Raw genomic sequence first — 27,723 nt, 5'->3', positions numbered from 1 at the left:
TCGGCACTTTAAAAGGAACCATATTATTTTGGGAAACCAATCAATGATGCAATATTCAAATTAGTCACATGACCCTTTTTTGCATCTTAGGGATTAAAGTCCACAAAGCTCTCACGGTCCCAGAGACGTGGAATACTATATAAACAGGAACAAGCTGTTAATAATAATAATAATAATATTGGACAATTTTTATAGCGCCGCTTTTGTGAGTTATCACCTCAGGGGCGCTTTACAGTTGATGCAGGTATTATAAAAAATATATATATGTATATATTACCAAAATAAAGTGAAGTTAAGTAAAGTAAAATGAAGAACAGGAACAGGTGACATGAAGACAGAAGATGGAGACTCTGCAGCAAGAATCCTAGGTGGTGAAGAGGCTGGACCAGCTGCCGCAGCGAGAGAGACTACCGCGTCCACCAACAGTGCCAGCACGAGGTTCGTCATCCGTTCAGGTATGTGTCTGCTGCTAATAAAGCGCTGACATGTGTCTGCTGCTATTAAAGCGCTGACACAATATCCTCACATAGATAACAGACCTTGGCAGCACCGCTGTGACGTTCGACGAAGATAGAAAATGGAGACTCTGCAGCAAAAATTTATATCCTTCTTGTAACTATATCCCTCTCTGAACACACCTACTAACACTTCGAAGTATTGCAAGCTGCATGCAAACTAAATTCAAAAGAATATCGAATTCACTTAGTCCTGATATTACAATTAGATGCCAACATCAATATTTTAGATATTAAAGTGAACTGTTATATATAATTATTGAATATCGTGAATGATATAACGTTCTGTTCTACCGAAATAATTGACATTTATAAATCATTGGTTAGCCTAGCAAAGTGTTCTCTCACCGGGTGATAATGTGAGTATTTTCAAACATTATAAATACTGGAGCAAAAAGCTTCTATCGTCATACTATATAATTCAACAGAATCTGAAATAAACCAATATTCTCTAAATCTGAATTGAGCCAAAGTGCTCACGATTGCTACTAATTAATGTTCAGTTGGTTCAATTCCACGGATTTATTTACAGAAAAAAAAATACTAAGGCCAGAACCAGTAATGTAATTTCTGATTTTTCTGTTCGGAAGAAATAAATTTACCCAAAAGCTCTCCACTTCGGAAAACACAATAATTGAAAATGAATTAGATAGTTCTTTTTTTATGAATCTACCCACGAAGATGAAAGTAAAATTTTGTAAAATATCAAATACAAAAAGCTAGGATAATTTTAAAAGAAACGTTCAGTTTATAATTTTCAAAAATGATTGCAAATAATTCTTAAATAAATGTAAACCTTTTTCAATTAATTCACATATTTTTCAGGGCTGCCATCTCTCTTGGCAAAGTTCTGTAAAAAATCTTGTCCTTTGATAGATTGATTGATTTTATTTATGTGATAGCTTTTGACTTTCATTCATTGTCTTAAATATTCAATTTATTTTTACTTATTGAAGCTTCTTTTGTACGTCTATCTTTTTCATATTTTAAAGAAAAGTAGTTAATATTGTCTTATTCGATTATTAAATATTAAAATGATGTTTACAAGCTCCAATAAGTAATTTCCAAATAAATTATTAATATTTTCTATGTGAATTGTTAACAGAAATTTTAATCTCCCATATTTTATAATAGTTTCATCATTCTTAAAAGTTTTTTTTCTACAAATCTTTACTCTTTCTACAATAAAGTATATATTATGTAGGTAGGAATTTCTTTCGTTTTAAGTAGAGATTTTTACGTTCCTTACATGGTATTACGCTCTTGAGGTGATATTTCAAAAACAATACGCTTTAAAATTGAGCTAAGAATTATTAAAAACCGGTATGAACAGAGTTTTTAAACATATGCTAAAGTTATTTAACACTAGAAAGACCGTATCCGTCATTTTCACGGCTACCCAAAGGAATGTGACGATATTTTTTTAAAGTTTATTGCATTCATTAGATTTTTTTAAGCTTTTCTGTGTAGGTGTAGTACTTACTTTTTGAAATACAATTATTTATACCTACAAAAACCGCCGCCGTCAATGTGACGGTTAGGGCCATTAAGCTAACTTTGTTTACAACTTTTTTCCTCCAAGTTTACACCTCGCCAAATGATAGTTCAAATCTGATTCTTTCTCTTTCTTTCGGTATCGGATAATTTCGAACTCGATCCTAATTTGATTAGTCACTGTATTATGGTATCAGTTGTTAGTATTCTATCTCATGTTGATCTCTGTGCACGTATTTCAAGTCACCGAATATTCGATTCATTTCTATGTATGTACATTATACTCTACCAAACATGTACTTACTGTAAAGTAAGTAATTTCATTCAGTTTCTTTTTATTACTATTTTTAAAGACAAATATTTCCGGGTTACGAATCACCTGAAAATATTTGAAAATCTTCTACTACTACCACAGTAAGCGAAAAATATTGTTTGTGTTGTGATGGAGGACTTAACCAGCCGAAGAATTGAACACACGATCAAACGCGATGTCATCTCAGCCACCGACTATATGTATTATTCTATTTATTTTATATTTTACAAAAAAATACACTCACTTGTGATCGGCCGTCAATGTGACGATCGAGGTCTTTATAGGTATGGAGCAGGTCGTATATACCCGGTCGTTCTACTGTTAATCACAAAGCTCTCATCCCGACTCTCATCATTGCAAAAGCCTACTAATTTCTTATAACCCTCCATAAATTACCGGCCATTAAATATAATGCGCGGAATACGTAATGCACTTTCTGCACATGCATTAATAAGATTTGTCTCGTATATCGGACTTAATTGTGTATAAATCTGAAATGGGCCTCGTGGTCACATTAGCTAAATGGTATACAGACGAGTATATATTATTTACATGATATATACAGAATGAGCTGTTGCGGTTCGATGACCTTAGCCTTAGGGTCAGAGTTTTTATTCGCTTGTAAATAGCAGTTACAATCCTGATTCGCCCACTTCATTCCTTTTTCGAAATACTGATCTCTTTTTCATTTGTTTTTTTCTGAGATTGTCGGGCGATAAAAATACCTATTTTAAATGTTAGTTCATTAATTATTTAAGCAGGTACCTTTTATCTTTGTGACATATATAATAACAAAACAATGATATTAGATCCAAATATGCTCACTTAATTCCTCTTTTTAAATGTCGTTCTTTTTTTAATGTGATGTTTCCATTTAAATATTAATATTAAATAGTTTTAATTACTTAACTTTATTATTTTTAATTTTTCAGATCAAAGGCAAGGGATATTTTGTGTTTAGCATTTTATTTTTCAAATGTTCCTGGATTTCACATTTAAATGGAATTTTAGGCCATCATTTCAAATTGTGAAGAGAGTGAAAGTAAATTTATATATATATTTTTTTTTATATTGGCAAATCGAGTCGAATTCAGACTACGAAAAGATGAGATGCTAAATGGAGGGAGTCAATTTTAGATAAGACTTGAAAGAAGTAAGGATATTCCCCTACGTTCACAATTAACATCACTTGTGCTGCTTACACGCTGCACCTCTACGCATTATTGTCATTGTCATTTAATTAATGTACTTATCATTTAATTAAGTAAATAAGTGTACTTCTATCTAAATAAAGTAATTCAACTAAATCTATAAAGTTGTTATTGTGTGGAATCCATATATTCACCTCAAGATACTTACACACTGGAACTTGTATCACTCCAAGATACGTACACACTCACACCTGCAGATCTTACATACACATCTTCAGTGTCCAGATCTCTAAATTATTATATCAACCACGAAGAGAACTTCTCGACAACCGCTCGCCGTACAGAGTTAAGTTTTTATTTACTGCGCCTCAACCGAGGGTCGTAGCAAATTGGTGTCAGAAGTGGGATTGCAAAGACATTCCCAAAGGATCTTTTGTGACGACGGAAGAATCCTACCTCATCACTTCACCGGAACACCGACGACAAGTCTGGCAGATACTCTCCTCGGAGAAACCCTTTTCGAAGGCAGGGACGGCTCTCCCTGAAATCAACCTAACTCATCGACGTGACCCTGGAGAAGAGAAGAAAACGGCAACAACGTAGATCGCGGAGACAACATCTACGGTGAACTTCAGTTCTTCAAGCAGCCAAGAATCCAATCCTGTCAACTCTAAACCACGAGCATCGAGACTTTCACTTCTACAAGCAGTATGAACTGGCGACTCGTCCTTCTTCTACTGTAAGTCCATAAAAATTTTTGTCCTGTAGAAATTTTTACACTGTACTTTCCCAATTCCCTTATTGACAATTAATGCATTTCTTCTCGCTTATACACCGTGAACCGTGTATTAGTGAAACTCTTATATTTCTTTTCTTTCTTCAACGCGTAATAATAAATTTCGTAAAATAATTAAAATTTAATAAAAACCTTTTAAATTAATTCGCGTTAAATTCAGTTAATTTCTTTAATAATAATAAATACTTCTCAAAATGAACGATAAACCTACTTCGTCCTCTCAGGAATCCCAGGAAATGACTTAACCATTACCTGTTTTATTTAAATTTATTAAATCTTACGATGGAAACAGAGATAAACTCTGTGCCTTCTTAACTAATTGCGACCGTGCTGTAGTACTAGCTCAGCCTAATCAACAGAATACGCTTCTTTCATATATATTAACTTCATTAGAAGGCCAAGCAGAAGTCATCTGTGCCAATCACGTTCTCAATAATTGGTCAGAATTAAAAGATCTATTAAAAAGATCATTCGGTGAACGCAAACATTACGCACACCTATTATTGGAATTGCAAAATTGCAAACAATTTCATAATGAGAACGTATCTCAATATATTTTACGGATAGAAAATTGCATAAAAAACCTCTTAGTCTCAATTAATCAAAATAATAATAATCCCGCAGAAATGTTAGGCAGAACAGCCAGCATCCAAGAACTCGGTATGCAAACATTTATGTATGGAACTAACCCTTCCATAGCTACAATTTTGAGATCGCGCAATCCGAAAGACCTCAATGAAGCTTTTACAATATCACTAGAGGAAGAGAGAATTAATAAATTACTGAATTCCTCTAAAACTAATAATATTAATAATAAATCATGTACGATTTGCGGTAAATCGGGACATAACAATTTCAATTGTTATAAAAATAAAAATCAAAGCAATAATTCGAACTTTAATACACGTAAAGTTATGTTCGTAAAAAATAATAATAATAATTTTAATAAATCTTATAACCCAAATTCGGGATCAAGTTATAATAATAACTATAATAAAAATTTTTGTCCAAATTCGGGACAAAATTATAATAATAAAATGTGCAGGTACTGTAAAAAACCTGGTCACATAATAGATGAGTGCAGAGTATTAAAATATAAAAATGAAAATCCAAATCCCAACAACTCGGCAACTCTTAATTCGTCTTCCCTACCAAGGAAAAATGATTCAAAGGTAAATCATTTAAACTCCAGATCTGCAGTAGAATCTCGAGCCGATCTACTGTAAGTCGCGAGCTAGGCTCAAGAGTATTCAAACGTTCCATGTTAACATCTAATAAAAATTATATAAATTATTCGCCATCTCATTCAGATACGTTGCGTCGTGTGGTTCTTCAAATACCTACAAATGGTATTATTTTTAAAAGACATTTTCTTGTCGACACAGGAGCAGCCGTATCCCTAATCAAGACTCACTGTCTTGGCGAAGGTACTTCCGTAAATTCGGGCAAAATTATAGAGATTAATGGCATAAGTAGATCGAAAAAATCGATCGAATCTATTGGAATCGTTCAAATTAAATTAAGTTTCGGCAATGAAACTATTATTCATGATCTCCACGCGGTGGATAGTGACTTTTTAAACCTTGGTTATGACGGAATTTTAGGGAACGACTTTTTTGAAAACAAAAATGCGAAAATTGATTATAAAAATAATGTAATACGTATTAACGATTACTCTTTAAAGTTACATATTTCTGATCCTAATGAGCATTTGACTCCTATATTTACCTTATCCCCTAGATCAGAAACTCTTATTAAAATCGATATTTTAAACCCTGAAATTAAAGAAGGGATTATCGACGTAAAAATACCTATTGAAGGTGTATATTTAGCAAATGCTATAACTAAAGTAGATGCGAATAATAAATCGTTTTGTACTATTTTGAATTCAACAGACGAATATGTTGACATTAATATCATGAAAATTTACTTAAAACCTATCCCAGAAAATGTTTACCATTTTAATCAAAATTCTAATAACGATGGTAAAAAACGTAAAAAATTAATTCGTGATCAAATTTGTATAGATCATTTAAATTCGGAAGAAATTAATTCTTTATTAGATATTTGCGACAATTATAATTCTATATTTTATCTCGAAGGCGACAAACTTACAGCAACCGATGCTATTAAACATCGAATTATAACAAATACTCAAAGTCCAATACCTACATACGAAAAATTATAGATACCCTGAAGTACATAAAGAAGAAGTAAATAAACAAATAGATAAAATGTTAGAAGATGGTATTATTCAACCTAGTGTTTCACCATGGTCAGCTCCTATATGGGTTGTACCAAAGAAAAATGACTCCTCAGGAAAACCTAAATGGAGAATAGTCGTAGACTATAGGAAACTCAACGACGTGTCTGTCGGAGACGCCTTTCCATTACCTCACATTGTAGATATCTAAGATCAATTAGGTCATTGTAGATACTTCACAACACTAGATCTTGTTAGCGGATTTCATCAAATTCCTATGCACGAAGATGATATTCCAAAAACTGCTTTTTCTACTCCCAATGGACATTTTGAATATACACGTATGCTTTTCGGTCTTAAGACTGCTCCAGCAACGTTTCAACGGTTAATGAATAACGCATTAATCGGCTTACAAGGATTATATTGTTTCGTCTATTTAGATGACATTGTCATATACGCAAATTCTATAGAAGATCACTCTAAAAAACTCACAACTATATTTCAAAGACTTGCCGATAATAATCTGAAGATTCAACCAGATAAGTGTCATTTCATGCGAAAAGAAGTAACTTATCTAGGTCATTTAATTTCAAACGACGGTGTTACTCCTAACCCCGATAAAATCAAGGCAGTCTCTGAATTTCCTATTCCCAGGAATCCTAAAGAAATTAAATCATTCTTAGGTCTAGCTGGTTATTACCGAAGATTTATTGAAAACTTCAGTAAAATTACGAAACCCTTAACTTTTCTTCTAAAGAAAGATATTAAATTTGACTGGAAAAACGAACAGCAATATGCTTTCGATACATTGAAAGAAAAATTAACTTCTTATCCTATATTACAATATCCAGATTTCACTAGAGATTTCGTTTTAACTACTGACGCCTCAAATTATGCAATAGGTGCAATTTTGAGCCAAGGAAAAGTTGGAGAAGATTTACCAATATCTTATGCGTCCAGAACTTTAAATAAAGCAGAATGTAATTATAGTACCTCTGAAAAAGAACTTTTAGCCATTGTTTGGGCTGTAGGACATTTCCGTCCTTACCTTTTCGGAAGAAAATTTAAAATTTACACTGATCATAGACCATTAAAATGGTTAATGAATGTTACCAATCCCAGTAGCAAATTGTTACGTTGGCGATTAAAACTCGAAGAATACGAATACGAAATAGAATACAAACCAGGCAGAATAAATTCTAATGCCGATTGTTTGTCTCGTATTCCAATAAACATTGTAACAGAAGATAAAAATTCACCTTCTCAAGATATCATTGATCTTTTAAACGAACCATGTCTCGACGAAATAAATGTCGATGATTTAGAAACTAATCTTAATAATTTACCTACAAATAATTTAGAAATAGATGATGTTCTATCACCAATACCTTTAGAAAATAATTTAAATAATGATACTTACGAAAATTACGTGAAATTTTATTCTAATAAAAATGAACCAACTATTTTTAGTTTTAATGAACATGATTCATTCTTTATAAATAATATGTCAAAATATATGGCATACCCAACTTCTATCGATCTAGATCAGTGTTCCGCAAAGTGTGCTCCGCGGCACACTGGTGTGCCGTGGCCATTTGTAAGTGTGCCGCGAGTCCCGCGTCACTTCTCACAAAGTGCTCTGTAAATCGGTCTTTGCTTTTCTGTGCGGCGCGGCGGCCGGAGGTGGCGTGGGTGGGACTCGATCGCTGCGAAGTGGCCGTGTGCTACGCCGCTACGTTACATTATCACGTGTGCTTACACTACATAAGTGGGGTGCTATTGCTACATTATCACGTGATTGCGCACGAGCTATCGGGGTGCATGCGCGTGACAACATAACATTACGAATTACGACGGCGACGTTGCGCCCGCTTGTTTAGTAGTCATTCGTTAATGCTAGTGTTTGGTTGTGTCGTCGCGAACTTAATTGACTTTATTAATTGCAAATCTATTTAAAAAAGAAGAATGGGTAGCAAAACTTTCATATCTGGCGGATATATTCGCTCAATTAAATGAGCTGAACAAAAAAATGCAAGGAAGAAATTGTAACATTTGAACGTCTTCAGACAAGATTGAAAGCTTTCGCGCTAAGTTGGTGCTATGGATCAGCCACGCTACCAATGGTAGTAACAAAATGTTTCCAAATGTCATGGCTGCCGATTCAGAAAAAAAAATGCAGGCTTTGATAGTGAAACACTTAGAGCTGTTAGCAGAAAAAATGAACTCATATTTTCCTAAGTGTGACCTGCAACCTATGGACTGGGTAAGAAATCCATTTTCGGAAAGCATTTCCCTTGGACATTTACCAATAAACGAGCACGAAGAATTCATGGAGCTTAAAACTGATCGGACACTAAAATTAAAATTTTCTGAAACAGAGTTAGCTCATTTTGACTCCACGTAAAAAATAAGTATCCACTGCTGTCAAAGCGAGCTATTGCAATTCTATTACCATTTGCCACGACCTATTTATGCGAACTGGGGTTTTTAACTCTCACAACGATAAAGTCAAAAAAAGAGAACGCCTGATGACGATCGACGAAGAGATGCGAGCAGCGTTATTTTGATCGTCAAGCAACGATTGTTCCAAATTTTGATCGTCTGTGTTCAGTTAAACAGGCTCACATTTCGCATTAAACATCTTTTCATGTTATATTGATTTTAATAATAAATATGAATAAAATATTGTTTTTGGTAAATTTTGGTTTGGAGTGGCCACGCTTATTACGAATAATTTTTAGAAAAAAACTTTAGATATGCCGTAATTACTATAAAAGGAAACTTTTTGGCTTGGTGGCGGCGGAAAAATATGCATTTTAATCATCAATTGGGTAAAATTAAAATTCCCTTCTCGAACCGATTCGGTGACAGTTCGCGGTCATTCTGTCACTGTTATGTGATAAATATCAATCATAATTACACAAACCCGGCTAGACAAACCCTGCTTTGCCAAACAAACCATTCAAAACCTGGGATGTTTTTTAAAATTATGATGACATGCAGCTTTCGTAGTTGAACCTCAAAGTTCGCCGTTATTCGTAATAAGCCTAGCCAATCCTATCCAAAATTTACCTTGTTTTTTTTCCTTTGGTGTACCGTTAAAATTTATTGATTAGTTAGGTGTACCGTGAACATAAAAAGTTTGCGGAACACTGATCTAGATGATCAAAACCTTTTCTGTGCTGAAATATTATCCAATTGTTCAGACACTGACGAACTTTTAGAAATACCAAAAAATTTATATGGTATTCATGAATCAAAATCAACAGATAATAAGAAAACTTACTTTCATTGCTTTACCAAAACTCATTACTTCGACAAAGCAACTCCTAAAGATATTTTCCTAACACTTAAAAATTTAAGATCTAAACTTATTGAAAAACGTGTAACTGAAATTACGTTACCGAACTTCCAAAACTCATTTGATTCCATTCCTTTTATAAAAATAAAGGAAATTATTCAATATCTTTTTAGGAACTTAAAGATTAAAATCAATATTAATCACAATAAAATCATTAACCCTTCAACTTCGCAAATTCCCGTAATATTAAAAGAATGTCACGATAGCCCTATGGCCGGACATCCAGGTTTCTTCAGAACCTACAGTCGGATCAAAGAAAGATACCGATGGGAAAAAATGAAAGATGATATAGAAAATTATGTGAAAAATTGTATCCACTGTCAGAAAAATAAAACTGACAGAAGAGCATACAAAGCTCCAATGGAAATCACTACCACTTCCACGGAAGCTTTTGAAAGAATTGCGGTCGACATAGTCGGACCACTTAATGAAACTGTCAATAATAATAAATACATCGTCACATTTCAAGACGATCTTACTAAGTTTTCTCAAGCTTATGCAGTTAACTCTACGGAAACAGAAACTGTAGCTGATTGCCTCGTTAAATTCTTTTCTCACTATGGAATACCTAAGTCAATCCTCACAGATCAAGGTGTTCAATTTACTAGTAATTTAATGAAACATCTTACCAACCTATTTAAAATAAAACATTTGAAAACTACTGTTTATCACCCACAAACAAATGGAGCACTAGAACGCTCTCATTCCACTTTAAAGGATTATCTTACTCATTATATAGATAGCGACCAAACAAATTGGGACGACTATATCCCTCTAGCTATGTTTTCATATAATACAAGTACTCACTGTACAACTAAATTCACTCCTTACGAACTTGTCTTTGGACATAAACCTATTTTACCAAGCTCTTTAGAAAACCCAGATTCAAACCCAACTTACGAAAGTTATCTTAACCAATAAAAGTATAAATTCGCCATTACCAGATCACTTGCCCGTGAAAGAATCGGACATGCCAAAGAGACATCCAAAAAATATTACGGTAGAAATGTATCGAATAATATTTATAAAATTAACGACTTAATATTAATAAAAAATACTAATAAACCCAAATCATTAAGCAAGAAACTTATTCCTAATTGGAAAGGACCGTACAAGATTGTACAGGTTCATAATAATCATAATGTTACCATACGAATGGAAAATAATTCATTAAAAAGATTCCATGTTAACAGAATTAAGCCATATCGCGCTTTCCCTCCTGTTCCAGGTCCTTCAAGACTATTTTTTCTTTCCCTAGACAAATACGAATTTTAGAAGATAATTATGCCTTAACTAAAAGCACATGTTCCAAATATTTATCATACGTACCTAACGACAATTGCAAAGATCTTTTAAAACCTGTTTTTAATACTATTAAAAAATGTAAAACTAAATATGATATGAATCAATTACACACCTCGTTTCCAACCAACGCACAAAGCGCGGTTTAATCGATGGTGTTGGAAAAATATTTAAAGCTGTTTTCGGAACCCTCGACTCCGAAGATGCGCAATATTATGACGATGCGATTGAACGCGTCATGTCAGATGACAACCATATTTATAATCTGATGAAAGAACAATTACAAGTCACTAAATCGACTCTTATAAATTTCAATTCTACCCTTGCTAAACTTAACTATGACGAATATACTATGAATAAAAATAAATAACTATTTTAAGGAAGACCACGATAAAATGAATATGCAAGAAATTAAAAATATACTTATCTCGCAAACAAGCTCTTTATTCGAAACAACCGAATACTTTTATGAACAAATTGATTCCTTAATCAATGTTATTTTATTTTCTAAACAAGGAATTTTACACCCAGACATAATTACTCCTCAACAACTTTACTTCGAGCTAAACTCTAATATTAAACATTTACCAAGCGGAAAAGAATTCCCCTTAAGTTTAAAACTCGAAAATATTCATTCTTTAATCGATATATCAGATTTAATTGCTTATTATATTGATGATAAACTCATCTTCATAACAAAAATACCTTTAGTAACTTCGCAGGAATACAACCTATTTCATGTAGTTCCTCTACCTGTTCCAAATATTGATATCCCTAATACCTTCTCCTTAATTATTCCTAACCATAAATATTTAGCAATCACAAAGGACAAATCTTTTTATGTGTACCTTGATAATTTTAAGAATAATTGTAAAACTATTACCAATGAAAATTTTGTATGTAAGGATCTAGATGTGTTATCCACTCTCTCCGATCCAATATGCGAGACAATTTTATTGTCTGCTTATATTAATGAAATACCTAATGAATGTTTTAGTAGGATCATCAAAGGCAACATAATCTTATGGCAGCCTATAAAAAAATAATAAATGGATTTTTACTTATTCTCATCCTTCTAAAGTAACTATCGACTGTAAAGATAGAAATAATATTTTTGATATCAAACTATTACATACTGGAATATTAACTTTAAATTCAAGTTGTAGAGCCTATGCAGGTCTCACACAATTAATTGCAAAAAGTAATCTCATCACAGAATATTTTAACCCTATCCCAACTTTAAACATTGTCGACGACAATTGCTGTAATATGAAAAAATATAATGAAACCTTAAATGAACTTGAACCGATAAATTTAATTAACTTGCAACACGATGACATTAATTTGGCATCTCATAAAATCGACCAATTCAATGACGATCTTAAATCATATAATTCAAAGCCACTCATTATTAAACATTCAACAAAATTTCAAATTGTTATCTATACGTTATCTGCTATGCTAACTATATTTATTGTTTACAAACTATTGAAATGTTGTAAATTCTTTAGAATAATTAATTCTTACTTTTTAAATAATGACGACGATAATAAATGTTGTGTCAGGATATATAATCAATGTAACAATCCTAGACGATCCACTATAAGGATCCAACCAAGTATGACATTCAGAAATTTAACAAATCTTGAAAACGAAGATGTACCTCTTCAAGATCTATCTTCAAGTGAAAATAGTTTGAAGTATAATTACAGCAACTAAACTTAAAAAACCGTTGCTTTCATTTTAAGGGGGGAGATATGTTATAATCCCAGCCTATGCTATAAATCTAAGTAATTAAAGTCAACCTTTATTTCTTTCTACATCTTAATATTACTGTTAATCCTAGCCGGTGCCCCAAAAGTAAGCCATAATGGCAAACATTCATTTCTTCGGCACTTTAAAAGGAACCATATTATTTTGGGAAACCAATCAATGATGCAATATTCAAATTAGTCACATGACCCTTTTTTGCATCTTAGGGATTAAAGTCCACAAAGCTCTCACGGTCCCAGAGACGTGGAATACTATATAAACAGGAACAAGCTGTTCCCCTACGTTCACAATTAACATCACTTGTGCTGCTTACACGCTGCACCTCTACGCATTATTGTCATTGTCATTTAATTAATGTACTTATCATTTAATTAAGTAAATAAGTGTACTTCTATCTAAATAAAGTAATTCAACTAAATCTATAAAGTTGTTATTGTGTGGAATCCATATATTCACCTCAAGATACTTACACACTGGAACTTGTATCACTCCAAGATACTTACACACTCACACCTGCAGATCTTACATACACATCCTCAGTGTCCAGATCTCTAAATTATATATCAACCACGAAGAGAACTTCTCGACAACCGCTCGCCGTACAGAGTTAAGTTTTTATTTACTGCGCCTCAACCGAGGGTCGTAGCAGTAGGTACCACGATGCTAGGTGCCAACAGAATATTTAATCCTTTATGTACACCATTGTGAAATAGCGGCTACTCAGGTACCTATAATTTACCTGGTTACAAATACTTTGTCACAACTTACAAAATAAATCAAAACAGCGGAATCATTGTTTTTGTACAATCTATTCATGAGAATATTTCCGTTAATGAAATTCATATCGATCTTGTAAATTGTCTTCATATTCGAATTATTATAAAACACACGTTTTATGATATAATAGCATTATATAGAACACATAACTCGAGCATTAGTAATTTCACCGAGAATCTGAAATCTATTATAAATACTAATTGTTCTCAAAATGCATTTGTTGTAGGCGATGTTAATATTGATATATCTAACGAATTTGAAAATAATAGAAATAATGAAAAAACTGAATATATCAACACATTAACGGAACTAAATTTTAAACCATGTATAAAAAAATATACGAGAGAATTTCATGGACAAAGGCCATCATGCATAGATCATATCTGGTGTAATTCTAATGAAACTGAAAAAATAAAAACAATTATTTGGAAAAATAACATTACTGATCATCACACATGTATTGTAGCTTTTAAAACTGATAAAATAGATGTGAATAATTACTCCCGCAATAATTTCCCAAAAACTATTATTAATTACGAAAAATTACAACAAAACCTTAATATTGAAAATTGGGAAACTGTTCTATCCTCTAATAACACCGACTTATGTTCACTAAATTTTGAAGCAATCTTGAATAAGCACATCAAATCTTCCTCTTCCATTATAAAATACTCTCCAAAAACTAAATTTAAAAAATTAAAACCATGGATCACTCAAGGAATCATAATTTCAATTAGACATAAAGAAAAAATTTATAAAGAACATAAAAAGTTTCCAGAAAACTATAAACTATACGAATACTTTAAAAAATTCAGAAATAAACTATGTCACATTATTCGGAAAACCAAAGAAGATTTCTATAAAGAAAAAGTCAATATTGCTGGCAACAATAATAAAAAGATATGGCAAACTATTAATGAAATTATCAATAAAAAACCAAAAAAATCTAACATAAACAAAATCACAGATATTGATAACAAACTTTACGATGTAAACACGGATCCAACAAAATGTGCAAATATTTTTAATAGTTATTTTGGGTCAGTTGGTGAAAAATTAGCACTCAAAATAAAAAACACTGATAATAATGAAAAATTAGCACTTAAAATAAATAACACTGATAATAAAGATCTACCGTCACCATCCAATAATTGTAACAACTTGAGTCAATTTCAACGAACTAATGTTGATGAAATTAAACAAATTGTTAATGAATTAAAAGGTAATTCTTCCCCTGGTTTTGACAATATTTCTGTAGAAATACTTAAAAAAAATTCTGACTCACTCTGTAAACCATTGGCTCACATCATAAATACAAGTTTTGAAAATGGAAACTTTCCCTTTACCTACAAAAAAACTATTATTTCCCCAATTTTTAAATCTGGGGACCCTAATCTAAGTAGTAACTATAGGCCAATTTCTCTCACCTCAAACATTGCCAAAATATTTGAAAAAATTGTAAAAAAACAAATATTTAAATTTGTTAAAGAAAATAATATTTTAAATGCACATCAATATGGATTTAGAGAAAATATGAGCACTCAAGATGCTATCGTTGACTTAACATCTGAAATTTATAAATCTTTAGATAATAAAAAAAAATGCATTGGAACATTTGTCGACTTAAGAAAAGCATTTGATAGTATATCACACTCTAATCTTATCTCGAAACTAGCGAAAATTGGTATAACTAACAATGCTTTAACGTGGATTGAAAATTACCTATTTAATAGAGAGCAATTTGTAAAGTTAAATGGCTCTCTGAGTGATTCGCAGACCACAAATTTTGGCATCCCGCAGGGAACTGTTCTAGGTCCAATTCTTTTCATCATTTATGTCAACGATATTTTTAATCTCTCAATTATGTCTAAACTTATTTCATACGCTGACGACACAGCAATTTTAACTGAGGGATTAACTTGGAATGTTTAACCAATTACCTCTTAACTTAAGATTGGAAATGAATTATAAAAAATTCAAAAGCTCAATAAAAGCACTATATCAATAGCATATTAAAATCGTTTATACTTAAAAAGACAATATAATCTCTCAATTATTATTATATTGAAATCCTTTTCTCTTATTTCTTATTCTTATCTCTTTCTTTCTTTTACATCCTTTTCTCTTTTCTATTTGATAAAATTTTGTTACATATAAATTTTTTATTTTGTTATATTAAAAAATAAAAATTCTTTTCATTATCATTACACTCTCTGAAAAAATATGTTAAATTACTATTTACACGCGTATCTCCGCCTTTTTAACACGAGCATTTGCTCTAAAAAAAGGTGTATCACGATGTACTGTAATAAAAAGAAAATAATCTTAATGTAATGTAATAACATGTAATTGTAAATTTAATATTAAATAAAAATTAAATATTATAAAAAAAAAATAAAAAAAATAAAATCCACATAATCTTATCGGCAAATGGGGAAAACAGAGCTTCAAAGTTACCGCCTGGGAAAGCCACTATTTTGGCTATCGGAGCCAAATGGGGTGCATTTGGAAATATTAACCAATTTGGTTGTTTTATATTAACTTTGGTTTAGGTACATAAATTTAAAATGAAGTTGATTTTTAGAATCAGATACTTTAATTTATAGTTTATAAAACATAGTAAGTTACCTACTAAAAGTGGTAGATACTATCAGTATCACCCAGGTGAAAGACCATCATTCCGAATGGTAAAGTTGCTTGAAATGGCTTATATCTGATTAGTGACCAATACCATATCATTCGTTTTCCTATTCCATTCAAGTCTTCCAACATACTTTGGCTCCGAACAATTCAGACTCATGTGCGTTGTTCACATATGATACAATAGTTAAGGGGTTGTGCTGAAAAAAATTTCATCCCTAAATACTTAAATTACAAAGATTAAATTTGTTCCTGATGTCCTAGGAAGATCCAAAACACAGAGCACATCTAATTACAGGGGCAATTGAAATCCATAAAAACCAATTAATACGACGGATGAGTTAAGCATACTAGTTCTTGATATCCGGTACGTCGCGACTATACCAAAACTAAACGCCGAAAGGCACATTAATTTTACTAAATATTGTAGTGAAATACCGGCCCATACATGCATAAACACACACAGAATCTACACGTCTGCTCTGATGATGTACACACTGTAATGCTTTTCGAAATGTTAGATAAACAAGGAGGAAGCATAGTATCCCAAAAATGAATCACGATAATACCTACTCAAAAATAATAATCTCAAATGAAATCTGCAGGATCTCCATTAAAATTTTAACAAGATTACAAAAAATCGACTCTTAAAAGTTTCTGAAAAACATTTGAAAATATTCAAATGAAGTTCCCCGGCTACACCCTATTCACATAAGGGTCCACCGACATTGGGCTTTTGACGGTTCAATCACTACAAATGCTGTTCTGGTTTTTCCTTCATAAAAGGAAGAATCTACATATTGGTGTTCCCGAATTAGTAATAACAATAACCCATTATTTGCCATCACATCAGAAATTACCATAATTTATTTTTTACCCACAATCTACCGTCGAAAAATTGCCACCGAATTAATATTCAACTCGAATCGAGGGGTTAAACATAAAGAAATGTGTTTTTATTATGATACAAGTAGTATTATTTGACAAAGGCCTTTTTATCTTGTGTATGTAACTGTGAAATTATTTATGAATTTTTGTTAATAAACGATATCAATATCAATAAGATCGGTAGATATTTAAAAAATATTATTTTTCCGGTTAATATTATTTGACAAAGGCCTTTTTAACTTGTGTATGTTAATATAACTGCTTCCAAAGTTCGAACCCAAGTCAGAAATTAGCGTCCATAAAAATTATGATTTTTTCTAAAAATACAATTTTATGGAGATTTTGTGACTGTGTTCGATTTGGATAACGATTCTTATCACTATTCCAATATTTCAGCCCGTTTGGTCCCATAGAACCTGAGTAAACTGCTTCCAAAGTTCGAACCCAAGTCTGAAATTAGCGTCCGTAAAAATCATGATTTTTCACAAAAAATACAACTTTATTGAGATTTTGTGACTGAATTCGATTTGGATAACGATTCTTATCACTATTCCAATATTTCAGCCCGGTTGGTCCCATAGAACCTGAGAAAACTGCTTCCAAAGTCTGAATTTCGAACCCAAGTCTGAATTTAGCGTAAGTACATAAAAATCATGAACTTTCTAAAAATACAACTTTATGGAGATTTTGTGACTGAGTTCGATTTGGATAACGATTCTTATCACTATTCCAATATTTCAGCCTGTTTGGTCCCATAGAACCTGAGTAAACTGCTTCCAAAGTTCGCACCCAAGTCTAAAATTAGCGTCCATAAAAATCATGATTTTTCTAAAAATACAACTTTATGGAGATTTTGTGATTGAATTCGATTTGGACAAGGATTCTTATCACTATTCCAAAATTTCAGCCAGTTTGGTCCCATAGAACCTGAGAAAACTGCTTCCAAAGTTCGAACCCAAGTCTGAAATTACCGTCCATAAAAATCATGATTTTTCTAAAAAATACAACTTTATAGAGATTTTGTTATTGAATTCGATTTGGATAACGATTCTTATCATTATTACAAAATTACAGCCCGTTTGGTCCTATAGAGCCTGAGAAAACTGCTTCCAAAGTTCGAACCCAAGTCTGAAATAATCGTCCATAAAAATCATGATTTTTTCAAAAATACAACTTTATGGAGATTTTGTGATTGAATTCGATTTGGATAAGGATTCTTATCACTATTCCCAAATTTCAGCCAGTTTGGTCCCATAGAACCTGATAAAACTGCTACTAAAGTTCGAACCCAAGTCTCAAATTAGCCTCCATAAAAAAGATGATTTTTCTAAAAATATGCTCTAAAACTGTACTAGATCCACTAATAAAAGCCCAAAAATTGATAATAAGGACTATCTACAAAGCACATTATATACAACCCACGAAGGACTTATTTAAAGACTTTAAAGTTCTTAATATAAAATACTTATATGTAAAAAATGTTACCTCTTATTTTAAAATCAAATTAACAAAAAAATATATTTCCGATTCATATTATAACACAAGATACTCGAACCAATACAACTATATTATTCCGGCAACAAAAACTTCAATGGCACAGTCCCAGTTTAACTTTCTTGCCCCTAAAATATTTAACAATTTATCAATTGAAATAAAATCAATAACCAAATATCTCACTTTCAAAAAGGCGCTTGATGACTTTTTGATTAATGATTGTGACAGTGTTAATCACTTGTTTCTCATTTTCCGGTCAGCTGTGTGTTTCGTGAATATTATAGTGCGCAATAGTGCGTTTTTCATCATGGCCGACAAGATACTTAAAAAAATGTAGACAATTTGTCTCGACGCCATCTAGTGAGAGAGTTAGCACTTACAATGCCTTTCTCATATAAAATAAAGTTGGTTGTTTTCAGGTGAAAAAATGTAACAAGCAGTAATTGTTGAATGAAACACTAGTATATATTGAATTATTTCGCGGGTAAGAGATAAGCCGCCATAGCTCAGTGGTCAGAGCTGTCGACCGGAAATTGAAGGGACACGGACACAATAATTATCATGTTTGTATTTTTATATGTAATAACACCTGTAGATTTTCTTCAAAAAAAAAAAAAATAAATCTGTTTTACTAATAATAAATGCAATACCCATTCAGAATTCAGTCAGAGTCCATATTTTACTACATTTTAGCAGATTTTTCTTGTTGTATATCAATAAATATTAATCCTTAATTGTCTTGATGAGCCAAACTGTTATAATTTTGCCAGCGTTGTAATTGTAATGTTCACCTGTACATAAATGTATTAAAATTTTCTACCTAAAATTCCTAAAATGCTGTGTTTTCTGTACAGCATCAATAAAATAAAAATAAAAAAGGGACTCACCGTGCGCACTCAATATATTCGTTATTTTTTATTATAACTTTTAATGCTCCGCTTTGCTAAAAATACCATAACTATTGCTAAAATAGCAAAACTTTTTTTTGCAAAGCTAGTTTGGTTTTTATTTTTCTCCGTGCTGCCGTGAGCACCTACATGCTCTGATAAATTCACTTAAATCAATTAGGTAGGTACCTATAGGTACCTATTAAAGTTCTAGAAGCTTTTCTGTTTACGCCTTTATTTACGCTTTTTTAAAGGTTTACCAACGAAAAAATTACGGTTTGTCGAACAGGGTCGGCCCTGTGCAAGTGTAGTTGGAGCAGTTCGCTCCGGGCGCCGACCTGCCAAGGAGCCAAGGCTCTGTTAAGAGGAAGCTACAAGCCAAAAATGTATATATTTTTGGTATACCTTATATTTTAGGTAATAGGCATTAAAATCGCTTGACGAAAGGAGTCTATAAACGTTTGATTTCTAGCACACAACTGGTTTTTATTTATTTTGTAAATAATTTTAAAAGAAAGTGAATCTAATGAAACTGACGCGTTCATACATTTCTATTGAAAAAATATTTTTTTTAATAGTTTACATCTATATTTTTTATTGAGTTAGTTTTTATTTAATTTGTATTCTACTCAAGGGAAACGATAGTAAAACATTCAATTTATCTAAAGTATATTTTTTGGTATTCATAATGTACACCAATTCGTATTACAGATTAATCAAAATAGTGATTTGGCATTAAGCTTCGCCTTAATATTTGCAAACCGAAACGCGAGCCAAGCCACGGATTACGGGAAAGGAACAAAGCAACTGAAAGAGGCGTTTTGCGCCATTTTCGGTTGTTTCGTTCCTCTACCGTAAGTTGAGGTTCAGCTCAGCAATTAGGCGTATGTATACGTAGCAAACACAGCGCCCTTGAGGATTTTACCAGCACCAGGCGTAGTTTGGCTAAGGGCCGGCCCTGTGTTGATGCATACTTTTTTACAATGAGTGAAGTCCGCAATAGTAAAGAGTCCACAAACATTTTTATTTTAATTAATATCTACATCTGCAGGCTTTATGTCACGGCCACTGCGCGTGTATTTTTAAAATCCTTATCGAAGCGATCAACTTCATCGCCGGAGGAGTATGTAGATACCTACCTAAGCAGTAATAATGGAAGAATCTTCATTACTTACAGGACTATAGCCTCCATGGTACAGTGGATAAACAGCTGCATACGGAATGTTTGAGATAATCCTCGAATCTGGAAGTTTGTGAAAAACAATAATTGTTTGTGTGGGTAGATTTGAGATTTACAGTTAAGTTTTTTAAGCAGCCAGTAAATTGCGCGGCATTGTAAAAAGGAGTAGTCATTTATTTTGGTTCCATGATATTTCATCAAAATGACAATTAAATACACCTTTAAAAAGTGAAATAGAGTCATTAAAAATGTTGAAACAAAAACTAGGTTAATTAAATACTTACCTATGTAACCTAGTTTTTGCTTCATCACTTTTCATGACTTTATATCAATTTTTGTAGGTGTGATTTTGATGAGATACCCGGTCACCATTTATTTTATATATTACAATAGATATTATATATTTCGATATTACAATGCGAGTTGCCTGTGTTGTCTGATTCAAGGTGAAAAATAAATCTCTTTCGCCAAAATCTCAGATTTCATAAAAAAAGTCACCAGATTTGCGACGAGTGGGGGGAGTTTATATTTATGAAATTACTTGGATATGGATATATCGTAATAATTGCACTTAAAGTATGATTATACCGTTGCTCAAAATTCCCTAAATATTAATTTATTCGCCCATTGGGCTTTTACATACATAGTTCATAAAAAAGTAATATTCTGAAGATTGCAAGTTCACAAAAGTAATAGTAAAAATATATATAACCATATCCATTTGACATATTATAACAGCAAGTAAATAGTACAAAAATAGGAATATTCCTACTCCTAAGTTATACAGACTTAAATTAGTTAATAAATAATGTAAAGTTTATATGTAAATGCTAGGTAGTGGCAGCAGTAACATGATACAATACGACACATAGTGTATGAGGCCTTTGAGTTAGAAAGCTAACGAAATAATTATTAATAATAAAATAATAATACTTGGATGACTTGTATAGCGCCGTTTTTGTGCAAAAACACCTCAAGGGCGCTGGTAGTATTGTTAACAAAATATACTGCGTTTGACTGGTTTTAGTGGCCTGCTAAATCGAGGGCGATCGGTCAGCCATTTTACATAGTTTATATAAAAAAATATTGTGAAGATTATAAATATAGAATAGTAAAGCAATAATATATCATTCACCTTTAGACATATAAAACCAAGCAAAAAGCAAATATAAACATGATAGTTTGTAGGTATAAGCCTGTTTTTTCAATCTTGAGGAAATAATTCAATAAGAGGTGCAATAGCTAGATGTTTATTGTTTTAATTTAAAAGTTCTAATATTTTGGTTTTAAATTTGGAAACCGATTGGAAATGATAGACATCGATTGAACTATATTTGTTTCCAAGTGTATGAAGCCTTTGAATTGGAGAGTTTACGAAGTAATTATTGGTAGATTTGGTAACAAAATATAGAGCATTTGAACGGGTATCACGGGTAGGTATACGCAAATTAATTAAGCTCGTTAAATCGAGGGCGTCCAGGTTGCCATTAGATATATTGAAAAGGCAAACTGAGTCACTAACTGTGCGTCTTGTAGTTAAATCGCTTAGGTTTAGTTATTCCATTAGACATTTATAATTAAGTTCTTCGATTGGTATTCCAAGTTTGTAATTAATAAACCTTAGAAACTTATGTTGTACTCTTTCGATTTTTTGCTGATGAGTCTTATAAAATGGAGCCCAGATTGTTGAGTTGTACTCCAAATTACTTCTTACCAACCCAGTATAAAGCAATATGAAGGAATTAATTGTTTTAAATTCTTTTATCGTCCTCAGAATGAACCCCAGGCATTTCATGGCCTTGTTGGTTATTTCATTTATATGAGGAGCAAAAGTTAATTTACTGTCAAATAATATACCAAGGTCCTTAATTTGTTTGACTCTTTTAAGGACATTGTTGTTGATGCTATATTGATATTTAATGGGATTTTGGATTCGGGTAAAAGTTATTGATTGACATTTTTCAATGTTGAGAAACAGTTCATTAATGGTGCACCACTCTTGTAGCCTTACAAGATTTGATTGCAATACGCTACAGTCATTATGATAAGTTATTGTTTTGTAAATTTTTAAATCGTCCGCAAATAAAAGTATCATAACTCCATCAACACGCGTGTCTTTTTATATATCTATATTATGTAGATTTTACCTGCGAGAGGTAAAAACATATTTTTTTTAAACAGCTCAATCTGTTGGACAAACATGATATCATATTTTAAATTAGAAATATCCCTTTAAAATTCAAAATCCCTGAGATCTGGGGACTTCTCGCCATACATATCATATCACCGTATTTTCGTCTTTAGTCTGGGGAGTTTTTGAAATGTTAAATTGTAATCTTAAACATTTGAAAAACAAAAAAAGATTATTTTGACCTTTTCAAGTTCTATTTGACTTTTTGATGATTTGGACCGATTGAGTTTTTCACAACAAATAATAACAATCCCACCTTAACTAACAAAATACATAATATATATATTATGTAAGGGCATAATTGCAAGGAGAAGGAAAATCACAACACGGCATAATTACCTAAAAATAAATCTCGATCCTGCTATATGGTTGTAACTTTATTGCTATACGATTTTTTTTATTTTTTTTTTTATATTAGCAAATTTGAAACTACCGCACGCATAATGATAATATATGTACTATTTTAAGATAAATAATTAAAATAAACAAATAACAGGAAAAGCTTGAAGAAGATGTGGTTCTTGGGGATGAATTGGAAGATGAACCTGATGAAATTATTGCTGACTTTCGTGTTGAACAGGAAGAGTATAGCTCTGACCGTGAAGCAGATCTTCAAAGCTCGGAAGAAGAACTTGAAGAGGACAATAAATAAATAAATAATAAATGCAGGCACTAGTTTTCAGTACGAACCCAAAATTTTATTCTGTTCGGCGTCGTAGTTCCCGAGATAATGGCTTTCAAAGATCGAACCTAACTCTTACATTTTGGCCCATAATAATGATATTTTTTCCAAAAATGCAATGAATCCGAAATTTTATTCAGTTCGGCGTCGTAGTTCCCGAGATAATGGCTTTCAAAGATCGAACCTAACTCTTACATTTTGGCCCGTAAAAATTATTTTTTTTCCAAAATTGCAACATTATTTAGATTTTAGTATTTATTTCGCTGCAAGCGATAGTTTTCAGTACGAATCCGAAATTTTATTCAGTTCGGCGTTGTAGTTCCCGAGAAAATGGCCTCCAAAAATCGAACCCAAGTCTCAAATTAGGCCCGTAGAAATGATATTTTTTCCAAAAGTGCTATTTTATTCATATTTTAGTATTGATTCCACTGCAGGCAATAGTTTTCAGTACGAATCAGAAATTTTATTCAGTTTGGCGTCGTAGTTCCCGAGAAAATTGCCTCCAAAGTTCGTACCCAAGTCTCAAATTAGGCCCGTAAAAATGATATTTTTTCCAAAAATGCAACATAAAGCGCCCGTGTTCTGTATTGATTTGCTAGTGAAATCTAGAGGTATGTCCTATGGGTACTTTTCGTTACTGGTTACAATGAGTACAGGTACAAAAAAATACCTGGTAAAAGTACCGGTTACAAAATACTCAAGAGTATTTAATACCGACCTGAGGATTGATTCAGAATAAGTAATTAAATTCTGCCCACATATTCCCCACAAATATTCTACGGGAACTTGATTCCCCGTTTTATTATTCGAAATCCGTGGGTGGGAGGGTAGCTACGGAATTCCATTTCGAAAAAATTCCCCACATTTTTCCCGTCGCTAAATATTTGATCAAAATACCAGTTGAATATACCCGTCAAAAATATACCTACTACAAAAAAATACCTATTTTAAATACCTGGTAGAAATATCCTACAAAAAGACAAATCCATTTGTGGAGAATGGCTAATTTCTTGATATTGTTCCGTGAAGGCTTTCCTTAGATTTTCGTAGTTGGCAATGTATCGGCGTGATCGTATTTCCTCAAAACTAAATTCTTCTTTCTCCCCGTTTTCTTTTTCTTTGTAAACCTGAAGTAAAATAACCACACAATATTTACAACACAAAAAAGCACAAAAGCAGGACAAGAAAGATAAGATGAATAATCCATATTTGATCATATATTGTAACAAATAAACAAAAATGTACTTATATACCTAATAAAAAAACAAATAAAAAAATATATATTTTATAAAAGTAAGGCTGCAAGAAATAGGAAGTACCTATAAGCTCTACCCCTTTTTACGTTCTGTATACCAGTACAATACATGTAATTAAAATGTGAATTTTGATTTGGATCGTCTTTGTTTTATGATGGTTTGGATAGAACACCTCACGGTGTTTAACTTAAATCATTAACCAGGTTGAGGGCTGATGTGTGCCGGTGCTAATTATTTAGTATTTTCTATTTTGTACAAGCAAACACGTCCCGTACAGTAAGTGTACAGTGTGTGTTCCGCTTAAACTCAGAAACGAGTCCCGGTACAATAAATGGAGTTATATGGTGTGGTAGCCCTCCATCCCGCATCCATGAAGAAGGTTCCCATTTTTACCTGAAGGGAGTGCTTTTGAAGATAGAAGGGCTGAAATTTTTCGCTCTCTAGAAATGTCTAGAACAGTCCAGAATATTCAACAGTATTCAAGAGCATTCCGGAACATTTTGGAATATTGTAGAATGTTCGGGAATAGTCTGGAACGTTCGGGAACATCCCAGATCATAATGAACTAAAAATGGGATTACAGGCCGTATAAGGCCCCACGAGGGAAGAGGGTCTCGTCGCTTCTCTCCACTCCTCCTTGGTTCCCTGAAGGTCCCAATAGGGAAGAGGCCTTCGTCTCTCCTCTCCACTCCTCCTTGGTTCCCTAAAGGCCCCCGGATGGAAGAGGGTTTCGTCTCTCCTCTCCACTTCTTGGTTCCCTATAGGCCCCGCGACAAAGGAGTCTACTCCTCCTTGGTTCCCTAAAGGCCCCATGGTAGAAAAGTCAATGATGGATATTATATTTATTGAAAGTAGAGAAAAGTCGAGCAACGCCGGTTATACGTCGGCTAGAAACTTATAAAATACCTCTTTCTTATTGAACTGTGGGATCTTGGTGGCGTCAGGAGGATCCGGGACCCACATCCTCACCGACCAACTGGAGAAGTCTTCTTTGCAGTAGGGAAAATGATTGGCCGAAAGGAACAGTCCTTCGTCTTCATATGCTAGAAAACCACAAAAACAGATTAGATAAGCGTTTCCCAACCTCATTTGTGCAAGCCCCACTTTTAATAATTTTACTCATATATATAACATATTTTTAATGTTGCTTCAAATAAAAGAATGCACTTAGTCTAAACCAGTGGTCGGCTAACTTATTGGCCAAAGAGCCAAATATGTACATTACAACGATTAAACAAAAATTCTCAGAGCCAAATCCGTTTTAATTTTAGTAAACCTATATTATAATTTTAGGCCTTCATTAAATTACGGGTACACTGAATAAAACTTGATTTCACAAATCACACTTAATACAGATTTATTCGTTGATAATGATGAAACTAAGGTATGCATAAATTTAAATCATGACAATGACTAACAAACACTTAATGCGAACAATGTCATTGCATCTCCTTGGAAAGATTCAGCAAGTCAGGTTTGTATGTAGTTGTTTTTAATTTTAGGCATGATTCCAGATTCTCATCAATAAGACGACCTCTCAGTTTACTCTTAATAAAGTTCATGCTTGAATAAGATTGTTTGCATGAATATGTAGAACCAAAAAGGGAAAGAACAGCAAACGCGAGTTTTTTCAGCTGATCGTAAGAGTCAGGAATACTATTCTTGGCGTTGAAAATGATCAAATTTTTCCTTCTCTAGGTCTTTCAAACAGACCACTTGTGTTGTAAACTAAGATCACATTTGTTCTTCTCCAATATTTCCAAATCAATGCAAAAACGTGATATTTAGAGCTCCATATGTCCTTGTTTTTTAAATCCTGCAATTGTATTTAAAAGTTACTAATGTCAATGCCAAAAGGAGAAAATTTCAACTCAGTTATTTATTTATTTATTTATTTACACATATACGGCACAACACGTGCCATTAACATAATTGACATACTTATAATAGTACAACAACATGAAGAATAACAGTATAAATGTTAGTAAAATTTAAGAAAATAGGTAAAAAGTGAGGTAATAAGTAGTGTATAAAAATTATAATGTATAAAAGTAAATTGTAAAGTGAATAGTTTAAAATATAAAGTATTAAAGTACAAACCATAATTTATTAGGAAAAAGTAAAAATAAAAATAAAAATTTAAAGATTGAAATAAAACAATAAATGTATATATTATCGTAGCACTAAGAGGATTTTTGACGAATGCTAACTAAGGTCGCTCTGCTGTTAAACTCCTAAACTCCTGAAACCTGCTGATACCTGCTGCCCGTGGATATTTGTGCCAGAGCCTCATTCAAGGAGCCAAAGAGCCGCATGCGGCTCCGGAGCCGCACTTTGCCGACCACTGGTCTAAACCAACCTTTATTACTCTAAGAAACCAACTCACTACTTGAGAAGCCAAAGAGTCAATAAGAGCGTAATTTCACGGGTTCATGCAAGAGGGCGGTAGCTCTGTGGATTAACGCGCCGATAGCGCCTTTGTTAAGTAGACCACCGTTCGATCCTCAAACCGACGAGAATTTTTTTTTTTTTTTTAAATCTTAAAATAATTTTATTTTGAAATAATAAACAGGGCTGCAAGAAAGCTATGTAAGCATGCCTAACTGCTCAATATGTTCAGAATCAGAAGGAACGACGTTTGTATGCCTAGTGTGTAAAGAGGGAGATGGGAAGGCTGACAGAGATATTGAAAGAAGGGTAAATGCAGGTAATTCCGTTTATGGAGGACTGAACGCCGTTGGCGCTAACAAAAAATTGTCCAAAGAAGCGAAGTTAGCAGTCCACAACGGAGTGCTGGTACCTACCTTGATGTATGGAAAT

General features: G+C 32.7%; 1 protein-coding gene across 1 annotated transcript in view; it reads right to left on the bottom strand.

Moving 5' to 3' along the window:
* Positions 1 to 27,723, bottom strand: part of LOC149408932 (uncharacterized) — a 138,385-nt gene that overhangs the window by 63,570 nt on the left and 47,092 nt on the right. The window contains exon 5 of the mRNA XM_089650295.1: positions 25,810 to 25,946. Coding sequence (XP_089506421.1) covers positions 25,810 to 25,946 — 137 coding nt within the window. The remainder of the gene's footprint in view (positions 1 to 25,809; positions 25,947 to 27,723) is intronic.

Source organism: Hesperophylax consimilis, unplaced genomic scaffold, assembly GCF_061612785.1.
Source record: "Hesperophylax consimilis isolate HC1 unplaced genomic scaffold, BYU_Hcon_1.0 scaffold_41, whole genome shotgun sequence".
In the NCBI taxonomy this organism is placed as follows: Eukaryota; Metazoa; Arthropoda; class Insecta; order Trichoptera; family Limnephilidae; genus Hesperophylax; species Hesperophylax consimilis.
This window is presented reverse-complemented; position numbering and strand designations above follow the sequence as displayed.